The sequence below is a fragment of the Arthroderma uncinatum genome (assembly GCF_011692745.1).
Source record: "Arthroderma uncinatum strain CBS 119779 chromosome Unknown scaffold2, whole genome shotgun sequence".
Lineage (NCBI taxonomy): Eukaryota > Fungi > Ascomycota > Eurotiomycetes > Onygenales > Arthrodermataceae > Arthroderma > Arthroderma uncinatum.
Window position 1 is genome coordinate 6,151,677 of NW_022983864.1, and position 20,040 is coordinate 6,171,716.

General features: G+C 51.0%; 7 protein-coding genes across 7 annotated transcripts; 2 read left to right on the plus strand and 5 right to left on the minus strand.

The window, feature by feature from the left end:
• Nucleotides 1-941: 941 nt before the first annotated feature.
• GIQ15_03766 (linoleate diol synthase) lies at nt 942-5,121 on the minus strand (the record flags this gene model as incomplete). Its single annotated transcript, XM_033551183.1, has 13 exons — nt 942-994; nt 1,062-1,341; nt 1,395-1,634; nt 1,696-2,110; nt 2,195-2,727; nt 2,799-3,142; nt 3,210-3,549; nt 3,614-3,704; nt 3,760-3,900; nt 3,957-4,161; nt 4,219-4,460; nt 4,519-4,616; nt 4,678-5,121. The coding sequence occupies 13 exons, from the start codon at nt 5,119-5,121 to the stop codon at nt 942-944; spliced, it is 3,426 nt and encodes a 1,141-aa protein (XP_033408344.1).
• Nucleotides 5,122-7,057: 1,936 nt separating this feature from the next.
• On the plus strand, nt 7,058-8,884 carry GIQ15_03767 (uncharacterized protein; the record flags this gene model as incomplete). The annotated part of the gene is made up of 1 exon (XM_033551184.1): nt 7,058-8,884. The coding sequence occupies one exon, from the start codon at nt 7,058-7,060 to the stop codon at nt 8,882-8,884; it is 1,827 nt and encodes a 608-aa protein (XP_033408345.1).
• A 1,874-nt stretch (nt 8,885-10,758) lies between these two features.
• Nucleotides 10,759-11,870, minus strand: GIQ15_03768 (uncharacterized protein; the record flags this gene model as incomplete). Its single annotated transcript, XM_033551185.1, has 2 exons — nt 10,759-11,299; nt 11,380-11,870. The coding sequence occupies 2 exons, from the start codon at nt 11,868-11,870 to the stop codon at nt 10,759-10,761; spliced, it is 1,032 nt and encodes a 343-aa protein (XP_033408346.1).
• Nucleotides 11,871-12,438: 568 nt separating this feature from the next.
• GIQ15_03769 (uncharacterized protein) lies at nt 12,439-12,891 on the minus strand (the record flags this gene model as incomplete). Its single annotated transcript, XM_033551186.1, has 1 exon — nt 12,439-12,891. The coding sequence occupies one exon, from the start codon at nt 12,889-12,891 to the stop codon at nt 12,439-12,441; it is 453 nt and encodes a 150-aa protein (XP_033408347.1).
• A 346-nt stretch (nt 12,892-13,237) lies between these two features.
• Nucleotides 13,238-13,783, plus strand: GIQ15_03770 (uncharacterized protein; the record flags this gene model as incomplete). Its single annotated transcript, XM_033551187.1, has 4 exons — nt 13,238-13,273; nt 13,323-13,446; nt 13,529-13,562; nt 13,645-13,783. The coding sequence occupies 4 exons, from the start codon at nt 13,238-13,240 to the stop codon at nt 13,781-13,783; spliced, it is 333 nt and encodes a 110-aa protein (XP_033408348.1).
• Nucleotides 13,784-14,229: 446 nt separating this feature from the next.
• On the minus strand, nt 14,230-17,900 carry GIQ15_03771 (DNA damage-binding protein 1a; the record flags this gene model as incomplete). The annotated part of the gene is made up of 5 exons (XM_033551188.1): nt 14,230-14,538; nt 14,602-15,051; nt 15,129-17,023; nt 17,088-17,746; nt 17,806-17,900. 5 exons carry the CDS (start codon nt 17,898-17,900, stop codon nt 14,230-14,232), a joined length of 3,408 nt encoding a protein of 1,135 aa, XP_033408349.1.
• Nucleotides 17,901-18,161: 261 nt separating this feature from the next.
• Nucleotides 18,162-19,283, minus strand: GIQ15_03772 (3-hydroxyisobutyrate dehydrogenase; the record flags this gene model as incomplete). The annotated part of the gene is made up of 3 exons (XM_033551189.1): nt 18,162-18,876; nt 19,020-19,107; nt 19,163-19,283. The coding sequence occupies 3 exons, from the start codon at nt 19,281-19,283 to the stop codon at nt 18,162-18,164; spliced, it is 924 nt and encodes a 307-aa protein (XP_033408350.1).
• Between the last annotated feature and the right edge of the window lie 757 nt (nt 19,284-20,040).

The window sequence follows — 20,040 nt, forward strand, 5'->3', positions numbered from 1 at the left end:
GCAACAAGAGGAGGAGGCGAGGAGGCGAGAACGGCACGATGCATGTTGGAGCATGTTGTAGCATGTTAATCTCTCTACTGGGGTCTATTCTGACACTCGGACTCTGCAGCCATCCTGGGGTCACGATTTACCATTTACCCTGGGCTGACCCTAGAGCCATCCTAGCTTGCTGCTTCTAAACATTCAGTGTCCTCCCTTTCCAAATGGTCAGTGATATCCTTGTCTCCGTAACAACAGGTATTCGCTTTCCTGTGATCGCAGGCCATCAGACAGTGAGTATTGCTTCCTCCCTGTGGTGCGGCCGACATTAACGCTCTACTCGTATGTTTCTCTTGCTGGAATTTATGATCTTAGCTGTACGCTTGAATATCAGACTAGTGGCCGCCTATAAATAACATTGGACAGGTAGCATATGAAGAGTTCTAAGTAAATAACCCGTGTCGCTTGGACTCATGCAAGCCCCAGCCCAAGATGATCCACGCCTTGGCCAGTATGAAGTATATCCTCCTCCCTGGCGATTTACCCCTGTGGGCGTCTGTGAGCGTGGGGTGATCTGGCCATCAGCTTTGGACGTCAGGCCATATGGAAATGTCGCATTCATGGTGTCACAGCTGGCCGGCTCTAGACTGCGCTTTCAGAGTCCAGCGAGGGCTGCTCTGACAAATGCCCTTAATGTAGGCTTTTCATGGAGATAGCTAGATTCGTAATAGAATATCTCTATTCTACATAACAGCACAAGAAAGACTTTGATGAGAGTACTAGATTAATTAATTAATACCTATATATATAGGTGGTGAGAAAACGATACAGCGGGTATCAAGTACAGTACAAAGGAAACCAAAACACTTGGAATATCCAGACATCTTGCGGACATACAACCTGTATCATCGCGGTGCAAAATTATTACCCAACTAATCCCCGCCAATATCTAGGAGTAGTTCCTAGTTTCTTGGCCTCGGGGCCGGGAGTTCACCATCGTAATGGACTTTGAAGGCTGTGAAGAAAGTAAAGCGTAAGCATGAATCCTCGAGCAATTATAGGGTCAAAACTGGAACACTCACTCATGGGGAAGACAAAGTAGCCACCCTGGTCCTCACGCATGTAGATGTAGAAACCGCCGGGGCGAGATATCTTCTTTAGTTCACCCTGGGGTCCTGGAGCTCGTCGGAGGTTTTCCAATCGGCCGACGACACGCAACATGGATGTAAGTGCAATCATGTTGGCATCCTTTCCAAGACAAGTGTGCGGGCCTTCACCGTAATGGATGTACGAATCAAGGGGTCGGTCAAGGCGAACCTCATGCGGTGAGGGGAATATCTTGGGATCACGAGCAGCTCCGACCTATGTCTAGCGTTAGATATATGTCATGTTAGAAGTCAGGCCAGAAAACTTACGAAGCTGACGAAAACCTTGTCTCCAGGTTTAACTGAAACGTCGCGGCCATCGTCGTCAATGTTCAAGGCGGCCGTTGACTCGCGGTAAGAGCCAAAGGTACCGTTCAATCTAATGCCCTCCATGCAGTAATGGAGCAGCTTCTCGTCGGCTTCTTCAGAGGTCTCCTTAGCCCAGCGGTTGATCTCTGGCAGGTGGACCTTGCCCTCCTCGGAGAGATAGAAATCAATGATTTGAGTGAACTAAAAACATATTGATAAGCATACGTTGCACAACATGAATCTGACTTAATGATAAGCTTACCACTTGCGCCTGGTTAGGGATCATAGCTCCAGCAGTTGGCATAACCTGGGACCAGGTTACCTGCTCGACGCTGAGTCCGGCGTCAAGGAGACGTCGGATCATATGAATTCCATAGTCAGCCAGTGCAGTCTTGTTCTCACGGAAGCGGTCCATGAAGCCGGAAATGAAGCCGGTTGCCTTGACGGACTTGACGTAGCCTTCCATGATCTGGCCGAGTTGCTGGGCGACAGCTCTGGATGCTTGTCTGAGCGGGAACGATTTGGCGGGATCTAGATCGAAGAAGATCGTGGTAAAGATCAGGCACATGATCATGAATAGTTCATGTTCAGTATAGACGCCCTTGGGGTTTTCCTCAGTCTTCAGTGGTAGACCAAAGATGTTGGACGCAAAGTGTACGTGTGCGAGGTTACCAACACTATATTTCCATGTTAGTTTCACCAGGTCAATGCCTCAAAGCTATCACTAAGTACGTGGCTCAGCTTATGTGGTTTGAACTTACTCTCTTGTGATATCAACCTGATTGATGCCTGCAATCTTGCAAGACTTTTGCCTCAGAAGCTTCAAGGTAATGTCCTCATAGAACTCCTTGATATGTTTCTTCCACTCGTTATGGTAGAGCGCCTTGCCCATAGTCTTACGTTGCTGCGTGTGGAACGAGGAGTCTCCAGAAAGCATAAAGTCCAATCCCCCCTTTCCGAACAGGAAACCAGTTGCTTCACCCCAAGTCACACGGAAGTCCTTGGAGTTCTCCAAGATAGTCTTCGCGCCAATGTATGAGGTGATGTTGACACGAGGCGGGATAAATGATGGTCGGTCCCAGGAGAAATCATCATGTCTGCCCAAATCTTTGAAGATCTTCTTGTTTACACTTGGGATGGTCATCGGGTAATGGGCGTAGATCGAATCGGACTTCACATGGTTGGGGAATGCCCTGAGCATCAGTTTGTAGAACATACAGCCCTGGTTGACGTTGAGATCATAATGGGTCTCAGCGAATCCCCAGTTGGTGAGATTCTTCGCATGGTAGTCCACCTGTGATGATGTATAATTAGCAAGCAAAACTAAAATAGAGCCCCTGAAGCGGCGGATCGCCGAGATCATACCGTGTAGAACCTGTCTCCTCGCACCAACACGACTGCGTCAGACAAAATAGCCCGAGAGATCGTATAAGTTGGGCAAATACCAGCACCAGGAACCATAGGAACCTTTGGCTCTTCTGCAACAATTCCGGGGTATAGCTCAACATGATCGGGGTGCTCATAAAGGTGACGAAGGGCTTCCGAAATCTCTGGGTCAGAGTTGATCTCCTCAAACGTCTTGTACTCCTGTAAGCCAAAGAATTTACGGAATTCGTTAAGAGAAGCGCAGCCCCATTTGCGGGCGGTTTGCATCCCGAGAATCTCAACGCCACGAAGTGCTTTGGGAACATTCTTGGGCCCGAAAGATCCTGTTGAACTACTTAGCAAAGGGGCCTGGAGAGCATGTAGAATAAAGTAAATTAGATTGAGACTTACCAGCGACTTCCTCAATTGCTTCCGTCATAATTTGCATGAGTTCCCCATCGTCAAAGGTTCCATCAGGCTTTCGCTTGAGGTCCGCAAAGGTTCTCTCAGCAGGATCATCTGGCATGTCTGCCTGCCATTTTCCAAGTCCGTGGACGAGCTCAAGGGTGGACAGGTCTTCGCCAGCCTTTCCAAATATCTTCTGATAGCTTTGGTTCGTCCATTCCTCGTCACCGGCACCAATGCAAGAATGCCAGCGATAGGCCAGGTTAAATTCCATGGACACCTGGTTGCCAATGCCGCTAGCGGCGGCTTCAGGGGTAGCACCCTCACGCATTCCCACGCGTGGATCCTGTAGAAAATCGGTCAATACTGTCCTGTTATATTCAACTAGGTTTAGACTGCTTATAACGAACCAGACTCCATGTAGTATTGCTTCGGGTTAAGTTGACAATGGTGCGCACGTAGTCATAGAGGGTGATGTTGATGTATAGGCCACACGTAACCCTACTTTCTGTTAGGCGTGCATCCACGTATGGTGGCTTTGGGGGGGCCAACTTACAGTCGTCCAGTCTGGAACAAATCATTATCATATTTAGCCCAGGCTTTTTCAGTCGCTTCGGGGCTAAGTCCGCTTCTGGGCTTCGCAAATCGGCCACCTTCGTTGATGTTGGCGAGCTGCTCTACAGCGTAATTGTGGAATCTACAATACACCAGGTCAGAAATTATGGTTCAAAATAGTTGAGGGAAACTGCATACCTGTTCAACATGATGAGAATAACGCTGCACGCCGGGGGGAAGGCAAGTAGTCGCGGCTCGGAGTAGCAGTCAGGCTTCAGTTTTCCATCTTTAAACGTCCGCACCTTATTCTGGTCCTCCTGGTTGTCTCCGTACAGGATGGATAAATCAAGGTATGACGAGGTCTCGGATATGTGAGGATTCCGGTAGTCGGTTTGGAACAGATCTTGGGCACGTTAATACTTTCGCGGATAGTATACTCTGAAAGACCATATAAACTCACCGTGGATGATCAAGGAAGCCCAATTGAAGAATATACTGGAGACTCCGTTCGGATGGGGCTTAAACTTCTCGCGGGCGAAAATGCTGTCGAAGATGAGTCCTGGGTCGGGCAGAGCTCCTAGCTGAATCGACTCGGGAACTATAGAGCGCGCATAGGGCGTACCCGCTGCTCCAAGGCGAGGCAGGATTGGGTTGTTGTTGGAACCATCTGCGCTACGATACCTGAACTCGTCACCGAGGTACCTAAAATATAAAAATCAGCATCGATTGGAAAACTGCATTGCTGGAACAAGTATCATACGATGGTGGTGGGTGGAGAATGGAATCCCAGAGCCCCTTCACGAAAGTGTTTGTCAAGTCTTTGCGCATTTTAGAATTTGGCGGCAGGCCAGCAACAAGCTAGATAGCAGATGTAAGCTTCTCCCTCACTTGAAGGTAATGACATCTCAAGATCGCCTACCTGAATGACACGCTCCATATGGTACTCTCTGTCATTGTCGAGCTTCCCGCTCTTCTTCTGCTTCCTCACTGCCAACAATGTAGAGATTCCCTTGAACCCCATTGTTCTCAGGTCTTGAAAAGTGGTTGTATACTGTGTATCTTCTTTGAGGTAGGATCCATCTCCGGACTGTGTTGGAAGAGGACGCCTGGAAGCATGGATCAATTGGGCGTATTTTGCAAATGTGCTTTCGACGTCACCCCTCTTAGCTGGAGGAGCACTGCTTTTGTTGGAGGGGCCCTTGTCCTTCGCCTTTTGTCCATTCGTTATCCCATTCGTGACTCCGTTGACACCATTCGTAGCTCCATTCGTAACTCCATTCGTGACCCCGTTGGTAACTCCGTTTGTAGCTTCACGGGCGCCATTTGTAACGCCGTTGACACCATTTGTAGTGCCCCCAGCCATATTGGGCGTTGGTACTAGATCCTTCTTAGTAGAACAAAACGGTACGCCGAGTGTGCCTATATTCCAAGTGATGTGGGATACCCGTTGGTTATAAGGAGAACCCTTGGGGCAGTATCTGCTATTATCCACGGAAACGGAGCTGTTCCGTCAAAAAAGGAAGGGTATGTAAATAGTAGACCGTACGGAGTACCGTGAGCCACTGTCCTAGCTGAGAGGGGAGTATTCCTCAAGATATAGCCGACCCACCCGCATCCTGAAGGATAGCTTGTGTATTCTGTATTGGCCCAGCCTGTGTCTGGAGTAATCCGAGGAACATGACTGGATGCTTCGGGAGATGGCGAGCATTGGTCCCGCACGACACGGAGCAGCAACAGCTCACTTCCTCCCTTGGGGCTATCAGCCCATATCCAATTGATCCAATTGCAGCCACGAAGACTCGGTGGAGTCAGGCCACCATTGAGTTTTCGTTTATGCAGAATCTAGGATGCCCCCAGCCGTTCATTGCTCGCCCAGAGATCCCAAAAATTGGGTGGCATGGATGCTACACAAGAGCATACCAGTTTCGCCAGACTAGCCATTCTGGCAGACCCCGTCTGGCGCACTCGAGAGGTTGTGGTTGGTCAATCCCATCGAGCAACTTCGTGACAGACACCAAGCCCTGGTACCCCCAATAAAAGACATACGCATGGCAGAGAACCGAAGGCTGACGGGATTCCTAGAAGCAACGCCGACTAGCCCAATGAGGAGCTTGCATTCCTGCGGGTAGCAGGGCATCTCCTGCTCCGTGGATACGAGTCCATGGCGTAGGTTAAGGCTGAAATGTCAGCTCTAAACATCCCTGAGGGAAAACTCCATCAACTGCGGAGACGTCCAGGCGAATGGGAATGGTCGTCCAGGGTGCACAACTCAATCGAGCGTGCATCTCCTGTGCGATGTTCATCTTGTTGCTGTGGAACTTTTCTCGTGATTTTATAGATTGACATCCGGCCGTGGAGAGTGGCTTTGGCTGTGATATGGCCGTGTGGAGGAAAGGCAAAAAGGCAGCGAGCAGCCAAACAGATCCAAAGCTGAACTTCACCCTCGCTTCGACATCCCAGCACCGATTTTGATATTGACTGGCGATCGTACAGCCAGCGAATGGCCATGCGTTTCTTGTCTCTAGTTTGCACCGGGAGCCCACATTGAGGCTGGCTGGCTTCAGGGCCACTAACGATGCACACCCTGAGTAACCCTTCGCGTTCTCCCATCACTCATGGCTGATCATATACCGAAGGCGAGGTCCAAACGACAGTGATCCCCACGGCGATATACTCTAGCGGGCAGTTGAAGAGCCATGGAACTACAAAGTCCATTCCCCGAAACCTGCTTGCTTCTCTATGTGACGGTCTGCGAGGTCCTCAGTCGGCCAGGAGGGTGGAAAAGACCTCCGTTTCGTATATAAATTTCGGGTGCAGCTCGATCTTTGCACTAGTATCCGTCCATCCATGATGTTGATGACGGTATTCGTAGAAAAGGAATATTCCCCCAGAGATATACGGATATGGTTTGCCAGTGAACACCATCTGTGCTACTTCATCCCTTCCATCCATCCATTCAGCCATCCCAAGGGGCGGCCCTTTTTAGCTGTCATTGCAGACTCATATAATTGCTTTCCAACCCCGTTTCCCGCAAGAAGTAACGGTATAAATCCTGTTCACACAACTGTCTCCAAGGAGTATCGCGCAAAGTGAATGGTCTTGGTTCGACATGGCGACTGCCGGGCCCTTAACGAAGCCCAAGACTCTAGTTCTCTGCTTCGATGGCACAGGAAATAAATTTTCAGGCACAGAGGCGGACTCCAATGTCCTCAAAATCTTCCGAGTCAGTGCTGCAACCGTCGAATATACCATCAATCGTCGTATCAGATAAAGTCAGGAACTAACACCTTCCTCCCCAGATGTTGGATAGCAGCCAGGGAGATCAGTTTCACTATTACCAGCCGGGGATAGGGACATATGTATCCTCTGCAACTTTCTCGAACAAGGGATTCTTCTCGAGGGTAAAATCTGCATGCTCCAAAGCAAAGGATTCAGCCGTTGGCTCGTCGTTTGCTGACCATGTCATGGCTGGGTATCGATTTCTGATGCGATACTACACGCCGGGGGATAACATGTATTTCTTCGGCTTTAGTAGAGGCGCGTACATTGCACGATTTCTCGCGGAGATGCTCGACTATGTCGGTCTCCTGACAACCGGGAATGAGGAATTGGTGCGGTTTGCCTGGAAAAACTATGCCAAATGGCAGCAGAGGGATGGCCGTGGCGACGAATATCAAGATGAGAAGCTAGCAATGTATAGCTATATGAAGGCGTTTCGTGAAACCTTTAGCCGGCCGGTGCATCCCGTTCGATTTATTGGCATATTCGACACTGTGAACAGCGTCCCGAGGTTTGAGTCGGCCTGGATGCAGAGAAGCAAGTTCCCCTACACCGCGAAGACTTCGGCCAGAGTTATAAGACATGCCGTCGGTATTGACGAGAGACGGGCCAAGTTCCGACAGGACCTGATATCTCAGATGAGGAACTATAAAGAAAATCACCACCATCACCATCATCCTCGTCATAAACCCCATACCCATCCACGTAAATGGGACTTCCGCAAGTGGCTTCCTGGTAAACGCCGGAATGATATACCCAGCGTGGTTGTTAACAGTCCCGAGGGCGAGAAGCAGTCCAACGGCGCCGAACAGAACGGAGTGACAAAAGGGGGAACAAACGGGAAGACCCAAACCCCTGAGATATCTTCCAAACCACGACGCCAGGAGAAATACAGGCCGCCCTCCCCGTGTCCTAGCACCTCTGGAATGCCTGGCCTGTCAGTGCCGGCAGGTTTGCATGCAGATGATAATATATCTATTGTGGAAAGTTGCCATTCCAAAATATCGATGCTGGCACCTGGCCTTGAAGGACTCAACGGCGAGGAGCAAGATATCCAGGAGGTCTGGTTCCCCGGCGGACATGCAGACATCGGCGGCGGCTGGGAGCTTGCTCCAGGCGAGCTTTGGCAGCTCAGTCATGCACCTCTGGTTTGGATGGTCTACGAGGCGCAGAAGGCAGGCCTGCGGTTCAGCCGGCGTGCGCTGAAACAGTTTGAATGTGACGAGATGTATGCCGGAGACGTCTCGCCGGTCCAACGGTCATCTTTCCAGTTTACGGATAACGAGGAGCTCCAGAGAAAGACTGTTTGCGCATCGGGGCTGTTTGATAGCAACCTGAATGCCGACGAGATTCAAGATCCCAACAGAAAGGTGACTGCATCTGAATCCTTCCGGGCTGCTCTTCATCTCTCCAGCACCCAGGGACAACTACATGATTGCTTGTCCTATAACATGGGCGTGCCCAAACTCTCGGTGACCCTATGGTCACTTATGGAATATCTTCCCTTCAGGCGTATGGATCTTCAATCAGATGGCTCCTGGCAGCCAATTCGTTGGCCGTTGCCACGAGGCGAAGTCCGCGATATTCCTGATGATGCACAGATCCATGTGAGTGCTATACATCGGCTTCAAGCCCGCGATGACTATAGGCCTGGAAATCTCATCCTAGGCGGCGGTGGTAGGGGAGTCCGGAGGTTACCTAAAGACCATCCGATCGGAGAATGGGATGTGCTGAACAACGAGGGCTGCCCTATCAGGGAGACGTATATTCGACGCAAGCCGGTCAAACAGGACGGGCCAGAAAAGAATGAACGGAACGGTCGTGGAAAGAAGGAGTATAAAAATTAGCCACCCAATGGAGAGGGAGATTGACGGCTGGAACCCATTTTCAATTCACTTAGGAGTATGTAATAATAATACCTGTTGTAATAATTTGGACTTAACGCGATGAATGAGATTGCCACCTATTCTGTCTTTCCTTTAATCCCCCTTCTTCTAAGCTCTTAGATTTGACTAGCTTGATATTGATCTTTCACCGTGATTCTTAATGTGACTGCAGCGTGGGGAATTCTATTCAATTCTGCAGCGGCTAATAGATATTTAAATGCTATGAAATTGAAATTCCTTCTCCAAACCCACCTCTGCAACATAATTTCTTTTCACGAGCAACTGATATCAGATACAGGCCCTTTTCAACAATATCTCCTCTCCTAGAGTGATAACGATGAAGCTCTTCGTCATGTTACATGTTTTACTTGCCTACATCTGCCATGCTGTCGATGGCCATATGCAGTTGGCAAACCCATTCCCGATTCGAAGCCCCCTGAACAAGCAAAATACCAACAAAGACTATTCGTATACGTCTCCTTTACGTCCAGATGGCTCGGATTACCCTTGTAAAGGATATCACAAGGATCCATTCAGCCCAACAGCGCAATACAAAGCCGGCGGGGAATATTCCATCGAGATAGCTGGAGGTGCATCACACGGCGGCGGATCATGTCAGATATCCTTGTCCTACGACTCCGGGCAGACCTTCAAAGTTATAAAATCATTTATTGGAAGTTGTCCGTTATCCAAGCAATACAAGTTCACCATCCCTAGCACCGCACCGAGTGGGAATGCCCTGCTTGCTTGGACATGGTTCAACCGCCTTGGGAACCGTGAGATGTATATGAACTGCGCTCACGTAACAATTTCAGGGTCGAGTCCAGCTGGCAACAACAAATTAGCTCAATCTGCCCAAGGAGCAGCACTCCAGGAGCTTCCGAATATATTTCTGGCAAACATTAACCATCCACCTGCGTGCAAGACAGACCCCGGCAAGGATCCTGTGTTCCCCTTTCCTGGGGAATCTGTCGAATACGGCTCTGGATCGAAGGGCTCTTCAGAAAAGGGGTATACCTGTTCTGGCAAATTTGAAGTACCAGTGCCACCCTCTCAGCCATCGCCTGGACCTACTTCTCAACCCCAGCCTCAGCCTCAATCGTCATCGCAGCCAGGACCAGAGCCACCCTCGACGACGACTGCAGCAACTGAAGGATCGCCGTCATGCGTTTGCCCCTCAAGTACAACTAGCAGTACGCAGGGCGTTGCATCAAAGTCAGCGTCTTCACCAACCGCTGTGAGAAGCGGTACCAAAGTGTGCCGTCGTCGAACCACCACCAGATCTTCACAACCACCCCTTTATCCGACTGCTCTACCAGCGGAGTCAGGCAATAGCACATCGTGTGTTCCGGGAGCTATAAGATGCGAGTCTGAGAACTCATTTTTCTTATGTTCTGGCCCAGTGCTGGGATATATTAAAATAGGACCCGTTGTAGGCAAGTTTCAGTGTTTGAATAATTCCATTCAAACAACCAAAGTGGCAGCTACCAGTTCAAAATTAGCATATGACTAGCGGCCATGCTCATAGAGCTGTGGGGAGATGAGAATCATAAGAGTATGCTTATGGGGAGTGCACAAGCCTGTTTATTTTGGCCAGTGAAGAATTTTCTTGCGTTTAGCTGATCCCTTGTTCAATAAATTGTCACTAGAGAATGATAAAAAGATGCATTTTAGGAATACCAAGATATACAACGTCAGTGTAGAGCTGTGGAACTAACGGCTTATCGTAAACAGCCAAAATCCAGCAAATTTCGAGCCCAAGAGTTGATTTGCCAATACGCCCAAAATGCAACCTAGACGCCGAAGAATAAAAACGGGCAAGTCCAGCCATTTCATCACTTTTTATACAAGGTATTGCCATAGCCATGAGCGTATTCGTAAGATTCTGTACCACTTTGGCCATAGGCGTACTCTGCATAATCCGATCTCCAAGGATTTGTGTTCTCGGTAGAGGTGGGGGAAAGTGGTGGTTGAGGACTGCCGACAGTGTACGCCCTTTTCCCATATTCGTAACTTGGGTTAAATCCTGCCAGGTTATTACCCCTTCCTTGGCCGCCGGGCTGTAGATAGTTGTGTTCCGGGTATGCATTGACATTGCTATTCGTCGTGAGCGGCTGGGATATGCTGGTGTAACCAGGAGCCTTGTCTATATCCCGTCTATTCTCCAGAGGAATAACCCCAGTAGAAGTATTACCTTTGCTGTATTCGATTCCAGTCAGGCCTTTTGTTGGTGCCTGGGACGTCCGCGACGGCCAAAGACGGTTGCCAAATCTGGTTGAAGTGCGCTTTGCCGGGACATTGCCGGTGATGTTCTTTGTATGCTGGTGGTACTTTGTATATTTCCTCTGGGCAGGGATAGCTAAGAGGAAGAGGAAACTGAAACACGACACCGTTAGCTCATAGCTCTAGACAGTGAGATGAGGGTGTGTTATATGACAGCATAGGGTTAGACGAACACTCCGATGATGGATACGATAAAGACGACTTTCTCTAATCTGCAAGCAGTAGCTAGGTCCGGCATGTAAGTATGAGGGTCGTCGCGCCTAGGAGGGTATCTTTCACCATGGGCTTCGCCTGGCACGGTGGTATAGCCGTCTCCTATTGGCGTTTCCACTCGGCCTGAGCAGCTCTGTACCCCGTGCCGAGTCATGATACAGATGGCTAGGAAGCCGATGGCAAAGCACAGGTCAAGCATAACCGCGAGAAAGGAGAAGAATGGAACTCCTCCGATGCTGAGGGTGAAGCCCGAGGCAAGAAGGGTGTAAAATGTTGCGGCGCCGGAAATCCCGGTAACCGCCTTATGCCATTCACCATACCTATTCGTGTTAGGGGCTGCGCGGATTGCTAGGAAGTAACTAAAGATTGCGAAGATGATGACAGAGGCGAAAAGCTGAAGCAGCCTGATGCCAAAATTCACCAGGCGAATCGCTCGGCCGGTCGCAGCCATGTTGATAGACTAAAGACCGAGTATATCGTGGAAGAAAGAACCCATATAGATTGAAACAGAGTCGGCTAGGGGGTCATTGAATGCTCTCTTACCCCCCAACAGGAATAGTTTTTAAGATGAGAAAAATAACAAGGGTTAAACGGATTCCATTTCTTCTATTCTCTCAATCGTCAACATGCAGCAAATTCGCCTCCGTCGATGGAACTCGCAAGACGGAAAAGAAAGAGCAACGGCGTCCATGGGCCTTTCTCAGGGGTGATGTCATATCACGTGATATCGAACTGTGATATCAAAGTGCTGGCGGAAGAACAGCGAAGAACAGAGCTAGAACAGAGCTAGAACAGGGCGAGGGACAGGGCGAAGGGATCGTTCGCTCTATCATAGGTGCGGATGGGTAGACTTGTCCTGGAGAAGGTAGATGGCTGGGTTAGGCTAGCTGCGTTGATCAATATCATCCATGGGAGGTAATGGTAAAACACTCGGTGAAAACATCCGTAGACGCATTGTAGATAGGCGCATAGTAGCAATCTGTCCAACTCCAACTGTCACTGTCACTGTAGACTGTCGCTTAATCTTCCAGTAAATCTGCAATATCCTTATCGTCATCCTCCGCCCGCTTTCTCTCGCCCTCCTGCTCAAGAAACTTCATAAAATTCCGCTGTTTCCTCCTTGCACTCTTTCCCCAGTTCGACACCCCCGTAGATTCGCCCTCGTCGTCCTCTTCTTCGCTTTCCTCCAGGTTGCCGCCGTCCCTCAAAGCATTGGCAGACAATTTAGCCCTGACTGCGGCATCTTCTGCTGCCGCTTCTTCCGCCTCGGCTTTCTTATTACCAGAGTCAAGCAGCTTCTTGAACCCCTTGTCGAGGTAGGGTCGAAGGAAATAGTAGCCACCAATTATCCAGACCAGTCGGATATAGTCTCTCAGTGTGAGGTTTGTGACCGACGTAGACACGTTGGTGGTGAGGTTGGAATACCAGGTATGGAGCGTGTCCGTCAGTGCCGCCAATTGAATGCCCGACATTGTTAGTCTATCGAGCAGTTACGCGAGAACTCGCTGTAGAGAAGGATGCGGTGAGGAGTATATCTCGAGATGCCTGTCTGCTCCTGGTGGTGGTCAGCTCGGAGGTATGATATGTGTACGATTCGTGGGAACGCGAGAGACGGTGTCTAAGATCAATGGAGACAGTGGGACATCGCTTCATATAAGTGCGATGTCTGCCCGCAAGACTTCCTTTTGCTCGTCGGCATCCAACCTCGCAAGGCGCAAAAGAAAAGAAAAGCACCGGGATATCTAGATTTTCCGGTCCTCGACCTTAAGTTGTTTACGCGTTGTCGAAGCAGCAAAGGTGTATACAAGGACGAGCAAGATGGCGACCGATGGCGATGATGCAGAGACGAGAAAGGTAAGCTGGACGTCTCGCTGCAGAGAAATGGCTGGCTAACACTTGACAGCAATTGAAAGCGATGCTTTGGTATACGCTGGGCAACCTGACGCGCAAACACGCAGACCTCTTCGACACAGAGGTAACGCCGCAATTCATAGCCGGGCTGGTAGAGATTACCTGGGCGCAGCTGGGTGCGTATGCCGGAATATATCAGGATGTTGGCCCGTTTGTCCTGGGGCTGGCCTGGATTGCTGGCTAACGTCTATCAAATAGAGACCGTGGGCCAGGATCTAGAGATGTTTGCAAAGTGGGTAGAAGGCTTCGTTCATATCTAGAACATGTCTACCATCCCCTATGGCGAGGCCGATACTGATATACTGACTTGTCAGCCATGCCGGCCGCTCGACCATTAACGCGTCGGATGTCCTGCTCCTGGCAAGGCGTAACGAAGGCCTCGAATCTATCCTGCGCGAGTATGGCGACCACTTAGAAGCCGAAAGGGAGCAGCGTACCGCGAAGGATAGGTAGTTCTGCGATATGGCTAAACTACAACATGCCAATACACACCTACATGCCGGAGTAAACATCTCGTCTACATTACGGATACAGTTCTACAAACCGCGGCGCCCACTGATACCTGGGTCTTCACACGAAGAGATGGCTGTCTTGGTAAACCAAGGCTGGCCGAGCGGTCATAGGAGAACATTCACCATGGTAACCAGACCGTACATCCTTAGAGGGCAACCGACGAGCTGACAGCTGGTCTATGCTATAATGGGGACCACCTTAATGGATACTCTAGTATGGCCGTCAAATGAGGTCTATTTGACTACCAGTCGAACGTAGAGCGGCGAAGGGGATATATTGACGCGCTCAATCGGTGTTGGGATACATGGAAGATACAGGCCTGTACGCTAACAAAATAGCCATGACTCAATACTATCCATGATTGCTCGTCGCCAACTCCAGCCGTGCTAATGCATTCTCCTTAGCTCTTCAATCATCTCTTTTAAGCTGCCGACGGTGACGTTTGTGTCGTCAAGCCGACTGACAATGTCTTCTTGTACATCAGGCGTGCATGCGAGGAACTTTTCGATCAGTTCTCCATCCACGAACCTAAAGGGTTCTTCAGACTGGCGCACAGTAGTTCTAAATGCTCGGTACTTGGTAAACGGTATCTCCCCCGGGCTTACTGTGATGCTGGCCATGGCTGCCTGAAGTCTCATGAGCAGATCTACGAAGTCCGGGTTAATCATGCCAAACAGGTAGATGGACCCGTCAACCTGGTTAAAAAAGAGAGAGTTAGATTGTGCACATGCAGTGTGTTTGATGGGCGCTTAACATACCGTTGCCAGCATTGCTCGTGCCGTGACTGCGGCGTTGGGGAATGCCTGAACGGATACCGGGTGTATTCGATTGACCATCTCGCCCAGTCGGATTTCACTAGTAGCTTGCAGCCGTTTTTTATCTGCCGCCGTAACGCCGCTCAGGTTCCTATGTAAAACGATCAGATTCCCTTCCGCGTCACCTACCAAGTAGGCGTCCTCCCCGATCGGAGCAACGGCTGTAGTCCAGAGTGTCTGGTAATGGCGTGCCATTTCTTCGAGCTCGTCCTCCTGTGCGGCGTCCTCGGCTTTGTTGTATTGTACAAGGGAAACACTCTTCATCAGGTCGGCTACCGCAATTACATTATCCGTCACGGCTATGTCGATGGGCGCCGTGGATGTTCGATATGAGGCGCCTTTTACCAACGTAATAGCTCCGAACGAGTCACGTTTGATTTTGCAGACAATGACCTAAACCGAGAAGTAAGCATTGCTTAGCGTAGCAAGTAGGGAGTAGATAGATAGATAGATAAGAGGTTTATACTGACCGTCTTGACGAGTGCAGCAACCAGCATGTTATTTTCCATAAGAGCAAGAGCACGACACGCCCCCGAGACAGGCATTTCAGTCAGCTTGGACAGCTCTCGGGACTTGTTCACCTCAAAGACTAGAATGCGGCCACGGACATTATCGTTCCCTACATCGTCTAAATAAGCAGTTCCAACAAAGAACAGGTCTTTGTATAGTGCGTTTCCAACCTCATCCTCGCCGTCGGCAAATTGAGATTGGATAACGCTCTCAATTAACTCGTCAGGGTTGAGATCAAAGGTGCTCAATGGCCGGAACAAGATTTCATCGGCCAGAATGAACGCGCTGCTCACTGACTCGACGCCGTTGGTAATTGTTCGCTTTACTGTTCCCAGCCCGAATGCCTTCTCAATGGAAGAGTAAGCTATCCTCCTCACGGTGGCATGCATTGGCAGCGTGTGGATCTGGGTGGTACGCTCCTCGTCCACGATGGCAATCTTCAGCTCATTTTTGGTGGATAGTGCGATTGAGCGAGGGTACGCTCTGGTATTGAGGCTGCATATCCGGCTCGCACTGTCAGAATCAACCGCAGAATATACGATTCTATCTTCTGACGCGTATATTAGACTTGGATGGTCGCAGGTTGCAAAAACGTTGAACTGGCCGTTGCCTCGGGGGAGTTTCTTAAACGAAGGCTGCTCAGAGCCAAGGGTGGTTTTGCTAGGGCTGGAAATAGTAAAATCTTCTACATTGAAGCAGAATGAAAAAACGGTCCCATCCGCCATGGAAACAAGCAAGGTCGGCGGTTGGTTATAGAGTATCTCCGCCACTATGACTGCGCGAGGTATAGCATCGCCCGGCTCGCCTAGGGTCTGCTTATTCCGCACTTCCAGGCTGGGGAGGTCGAGGATGACAATCTCGGCTGACTGTGGGAGGCAGACTATGCAAGCCTGGGTAGGGGATGCTGGGATGGTCATGCCAGAGACCTGATTGTCTGCTTCAAAGCTTTTCTTTCCTACCTGCTCGTAGGTCAAAAGGGAGACACATATCAGCTCCACTCCCCCCAACACCAGCACAAGGTAATCATCATTTGTAGATGCTGAGGTGATGGCAACCTCGTGGGATGATGTCCAGGTCACCATTCCGCTGTCCAAGTCAATGACTTGAGCCACATTTTCAGTGACTTGTAGCATCCGATTATTGGGGATGTTGGCGGCGAGCAATGTGCTCTGAGAAAATATCAAGCCCAAAAACTCCTCCTTCTCTTCTACGTCTCCGTTGGGAGAGAAGTGGAAGACTCTTGACTCGTTGACGAAGGAGACCAGGAGTGTATCCGAGAATGGCTCAGGGCAGGTAACTCGGAGACCCCATAGGTCTGTAATGTGTTCCATATTCGCAAGGACCCCGAGATCCTCGATGCCGACGCCGCTACGGACGCTTCTGAGGCTGCCGTCACCAAACGCGCCTGACCCAGTAACTATGCGTGTCTGCCCTGAGGAAAACTCCATGGTCTCGCCTGACCGGTCACCCATGTCCATGACGGTGAAGTCTAGGATGGGCGCAATGTTCGAGATGGTCTGGATGACTTCAAACTTGCCTTCGGTGATCTGGATGACCTGCGAGTCGCCCTGGTGGGAGCCGATGAAGACCACGCCGCCATCGAGATAGACAAGCACGGTAGCACGCGAGGTCTCACCCAGCAAGTCCACTTTCCAGGTCTCGACAGCGTTGTCCGCGTCCAGTACCAGCATGAGGAAAAACAGCCGGCCGTAGTCGTCTGCCAGCAGCCATCGTTGCCCGTCAACCTGCTCCCAGGCGACGAACACGGTCGACTCGGCGAGCGGGCGTGAGATGGTCTCGTTCCTGGACACATCGACGTATTTGATGGACGACTCGCCTAGGATCAAGAGGCCGCCTACGTGACGTGTCAGCCTGGACTTGTATGTTCGCCTATGAGTATATGTATGTGGGAGCCTCACCTAGCGGTCTCGGAACGGGTATCAGAATGCTTGCACCCAGATCCAGCTCGTCTGACAGCGTGGTGACGTCCTTGAGCTCGACGGCGTTGCCCCCGTCCCCCGACACTACGGCGTGGGTATATTTGAGGTCTCGCAGTTTCAGCTTCACTTTGCCCTGGGTGTCTTCGTATAGAAGGGCCATCCGCGGCGTCTGCGTGGCCTCCTGGTCCAGAAAGGCAGACGACCGGACAAGCAGCTCTTCTATCCTGACCTGCAACGGCTCACCCAGCGAGCCGACGAACTGGTCTGACGCCGCAGCCTTGGGCCGTCTGTGTATCTCTGACGCCAGCGGGATGATCGTAACCACGCCCTCGTAGACCTCCAGCGTGAGAAAGCCGCGAGACGGGTCGATAAGGCACCGGTCGCCATTCTGAGCGTCGCGCAAGGAGCTGTCACTGAGATCTATGTATTTCCGCTCTGTCCGCAGCTGGCTGGCGTCCGCGTCCCAGCTGGCCGTAAAGTAGGCGCATCGATCGGTGCCGATGAAGAGCAGGTCGGTCTGCGCGGGATCTGGCCGGTAGAGCTTCTGGAGGACTGTGATCTTGCCGTAGACGGCCTTGGAGTGCCGCAGCACCAGCCCGTCGAGGGATTGGGTGTATATCTCGAGGCGGTTCGATTTCCTGTTGTTTGGCCGCGTTGGTTAGCTGTCTGTCTCTGGCGGTTGATGCGCTGAACTGACCCGACGACCAGGCAGTCCTCGCCGGCCTTCATAAATTGGGCCTTGAGGGCATTCCGGATGCTGCTGGCACTGTGGATGGGGGCGATATAGGCCATGTCGGGCGTTGCTCCTGGTGAGATGCTGAGGAGTTGTTGCTCTACTAATATTTATCTCCAGATGACGCAACAGTTACTTAAGAGGGACTTGACCAGGAACCCTTACTATAGTGACGAATATTATAAGTGTCTTATACTGTAAATGATGAATATAAATATGTGTCTTATACTGTAAGTGACGATATAATCTATTTCTTATGCTGTAAGTGACGATATAATATTGTAAGTGAATACGATCTATTCTTACTGTAAAGGATAGTTCTACTTTGACTTGTCGGTCAGATATTGATAGACTACAGAAAAGTCCTTGCCGCGGTGCGTCTCCTCCGTGGCATCGTACACTTCCTGGACCTTGTCGGCGAGCTCGAGGGCGGTGCCGGCCTCCCTGGCCGCCTCGACGGCCAGCCGGAGGTCCTTCTTCATGAGACTGACGCCGAATCCGCCGGTGTACCCCCTCGAGGAGGGCGAGCCGTCGATGACGCCGGGCGCCGGGTTGTTCACCTCGCTGGACCAGCATCTGCCCGTGGACGAGTTGATCATCTGGCCGAGCACCTTGGGCTCCAGCCCCCAGCGGATGCCCAGGTTCATGGCCTCGGCGGTCGCGATGTTGGCGACGGCGAGGAGGTAGTTGTTGGCGAGCTTGCCGGAGAGACCTGCTCCCTGGTCGCCGAGGTGCCAGACCTTCTTGCCCATCATGAGCAGCGTCTTCTCTGCGCGCTCGACGAGGCCGGGCACGTCTGCGGGCGCGCCCAGCATGAAGGTCAGCGTGCCCGCCGTCGCGCCGACGACGCCGCCGGACATGGGAGCGTCGACGAAGCGGCCGGCGCCGGTGGACTGTACCGCGGCGGCCACCTCTCGCGAGGAGCTGGGGTCGATGGTCGAGCAGTCGACGAAGAGCCGTTCCTGGCCCAGCTTGGGCAGGCCGTCCTTCAGGATCAGGTGGAAGACACTCTTGACGTGCTGGGGCTCAGGCAGGCTGCTCACAACGGTTTCCTACTCCGTCAGCATACACACACACGCACATATATATATATATCTATCAGACAGCGTACCGACTTCTCGGCCAGCTCGCGGGGCCCAGCTGCGATCTCGACCTTGCCCTCGGTCTCAGCAACGAACTTCTTGGTCGACTCGGCGTTGGTGTCGCAGATGAGGAGGGTGTCTGACGCCGGGATCTTCGCGCGGAGGTTCCTGGCCATGGGGTAGCCTGCAGAGACATCGTGTTAGCCGGTCAATTGAGGCGGGCGAGGAAGCGTACTCACCCATCTGGCCGAGCCCGATGAAGCCCCAGGTGGCATTGCGGGACGCGGAGGACGAGAAGGCGCGGGCAGAGGGCGGCAGCAGCCTCTTGAGCGTCATCCTGGCGGCCATCTCTTGTAGCATTGAGCAGTGTGTGTGTATATCCAGGCAGTAAGTCGTGTTGTGTCCGGAGGATGTTGCATAGAGAGTGGAAGCTTCCCCGGGCGGGGGCGGACGCCGACGCCGAGCCTAGCCGAGGTTAGTTAAATACTTAGTTGAAGGTGGTTAAGCTAGTTAAGACTTAGTTAAAGCTTTAGTTAAAGGCCAGTTAAAGACTTAGTTAAAGGTAGTTAAAGACTTAGTTAAAGGTGGTTAAGCTAGTTAAAGGTTGGTTAAAGGTAGGTAAGGGTAGTTAAAGGAAATTAAAGGTAGTTAAGGGTTGGTTAGGGGTCAAGCTTTGGTTAAAGGTACTAAAGGTACTAAAGGCAGTTAAAGGCTGGTTAAAGGTAGGGAAGAGTTAGTTAAGTGGTTGTTGAAGATGTTAAAGTAGCCTTTGTCAGAAGAAGATGATTGGAGGCGAACTCGGGGCCCTCGGAGTCCATGACTCGCGCCCGAGAAGCCCGTCGATGGCTCGTATCAGGGATGTCCAGGGATGTTCAGGGATCAGACAGCGAGGAAGATCTATCAGCTCCAGGCAGACTCGCCGTGAACAGTTAGTTAGGTCCTCTAGCTCGCCTTGGCCGACGCGTATGACATTCACGATATAAGATATACAGATATATATACATACACAGATATATACAGGAGATATACAGGTATATATACGGACACAGATATACAGGAGATACAGACATACACAGACATACACAGACAGAAACAGTCATACACAGACAGATATATA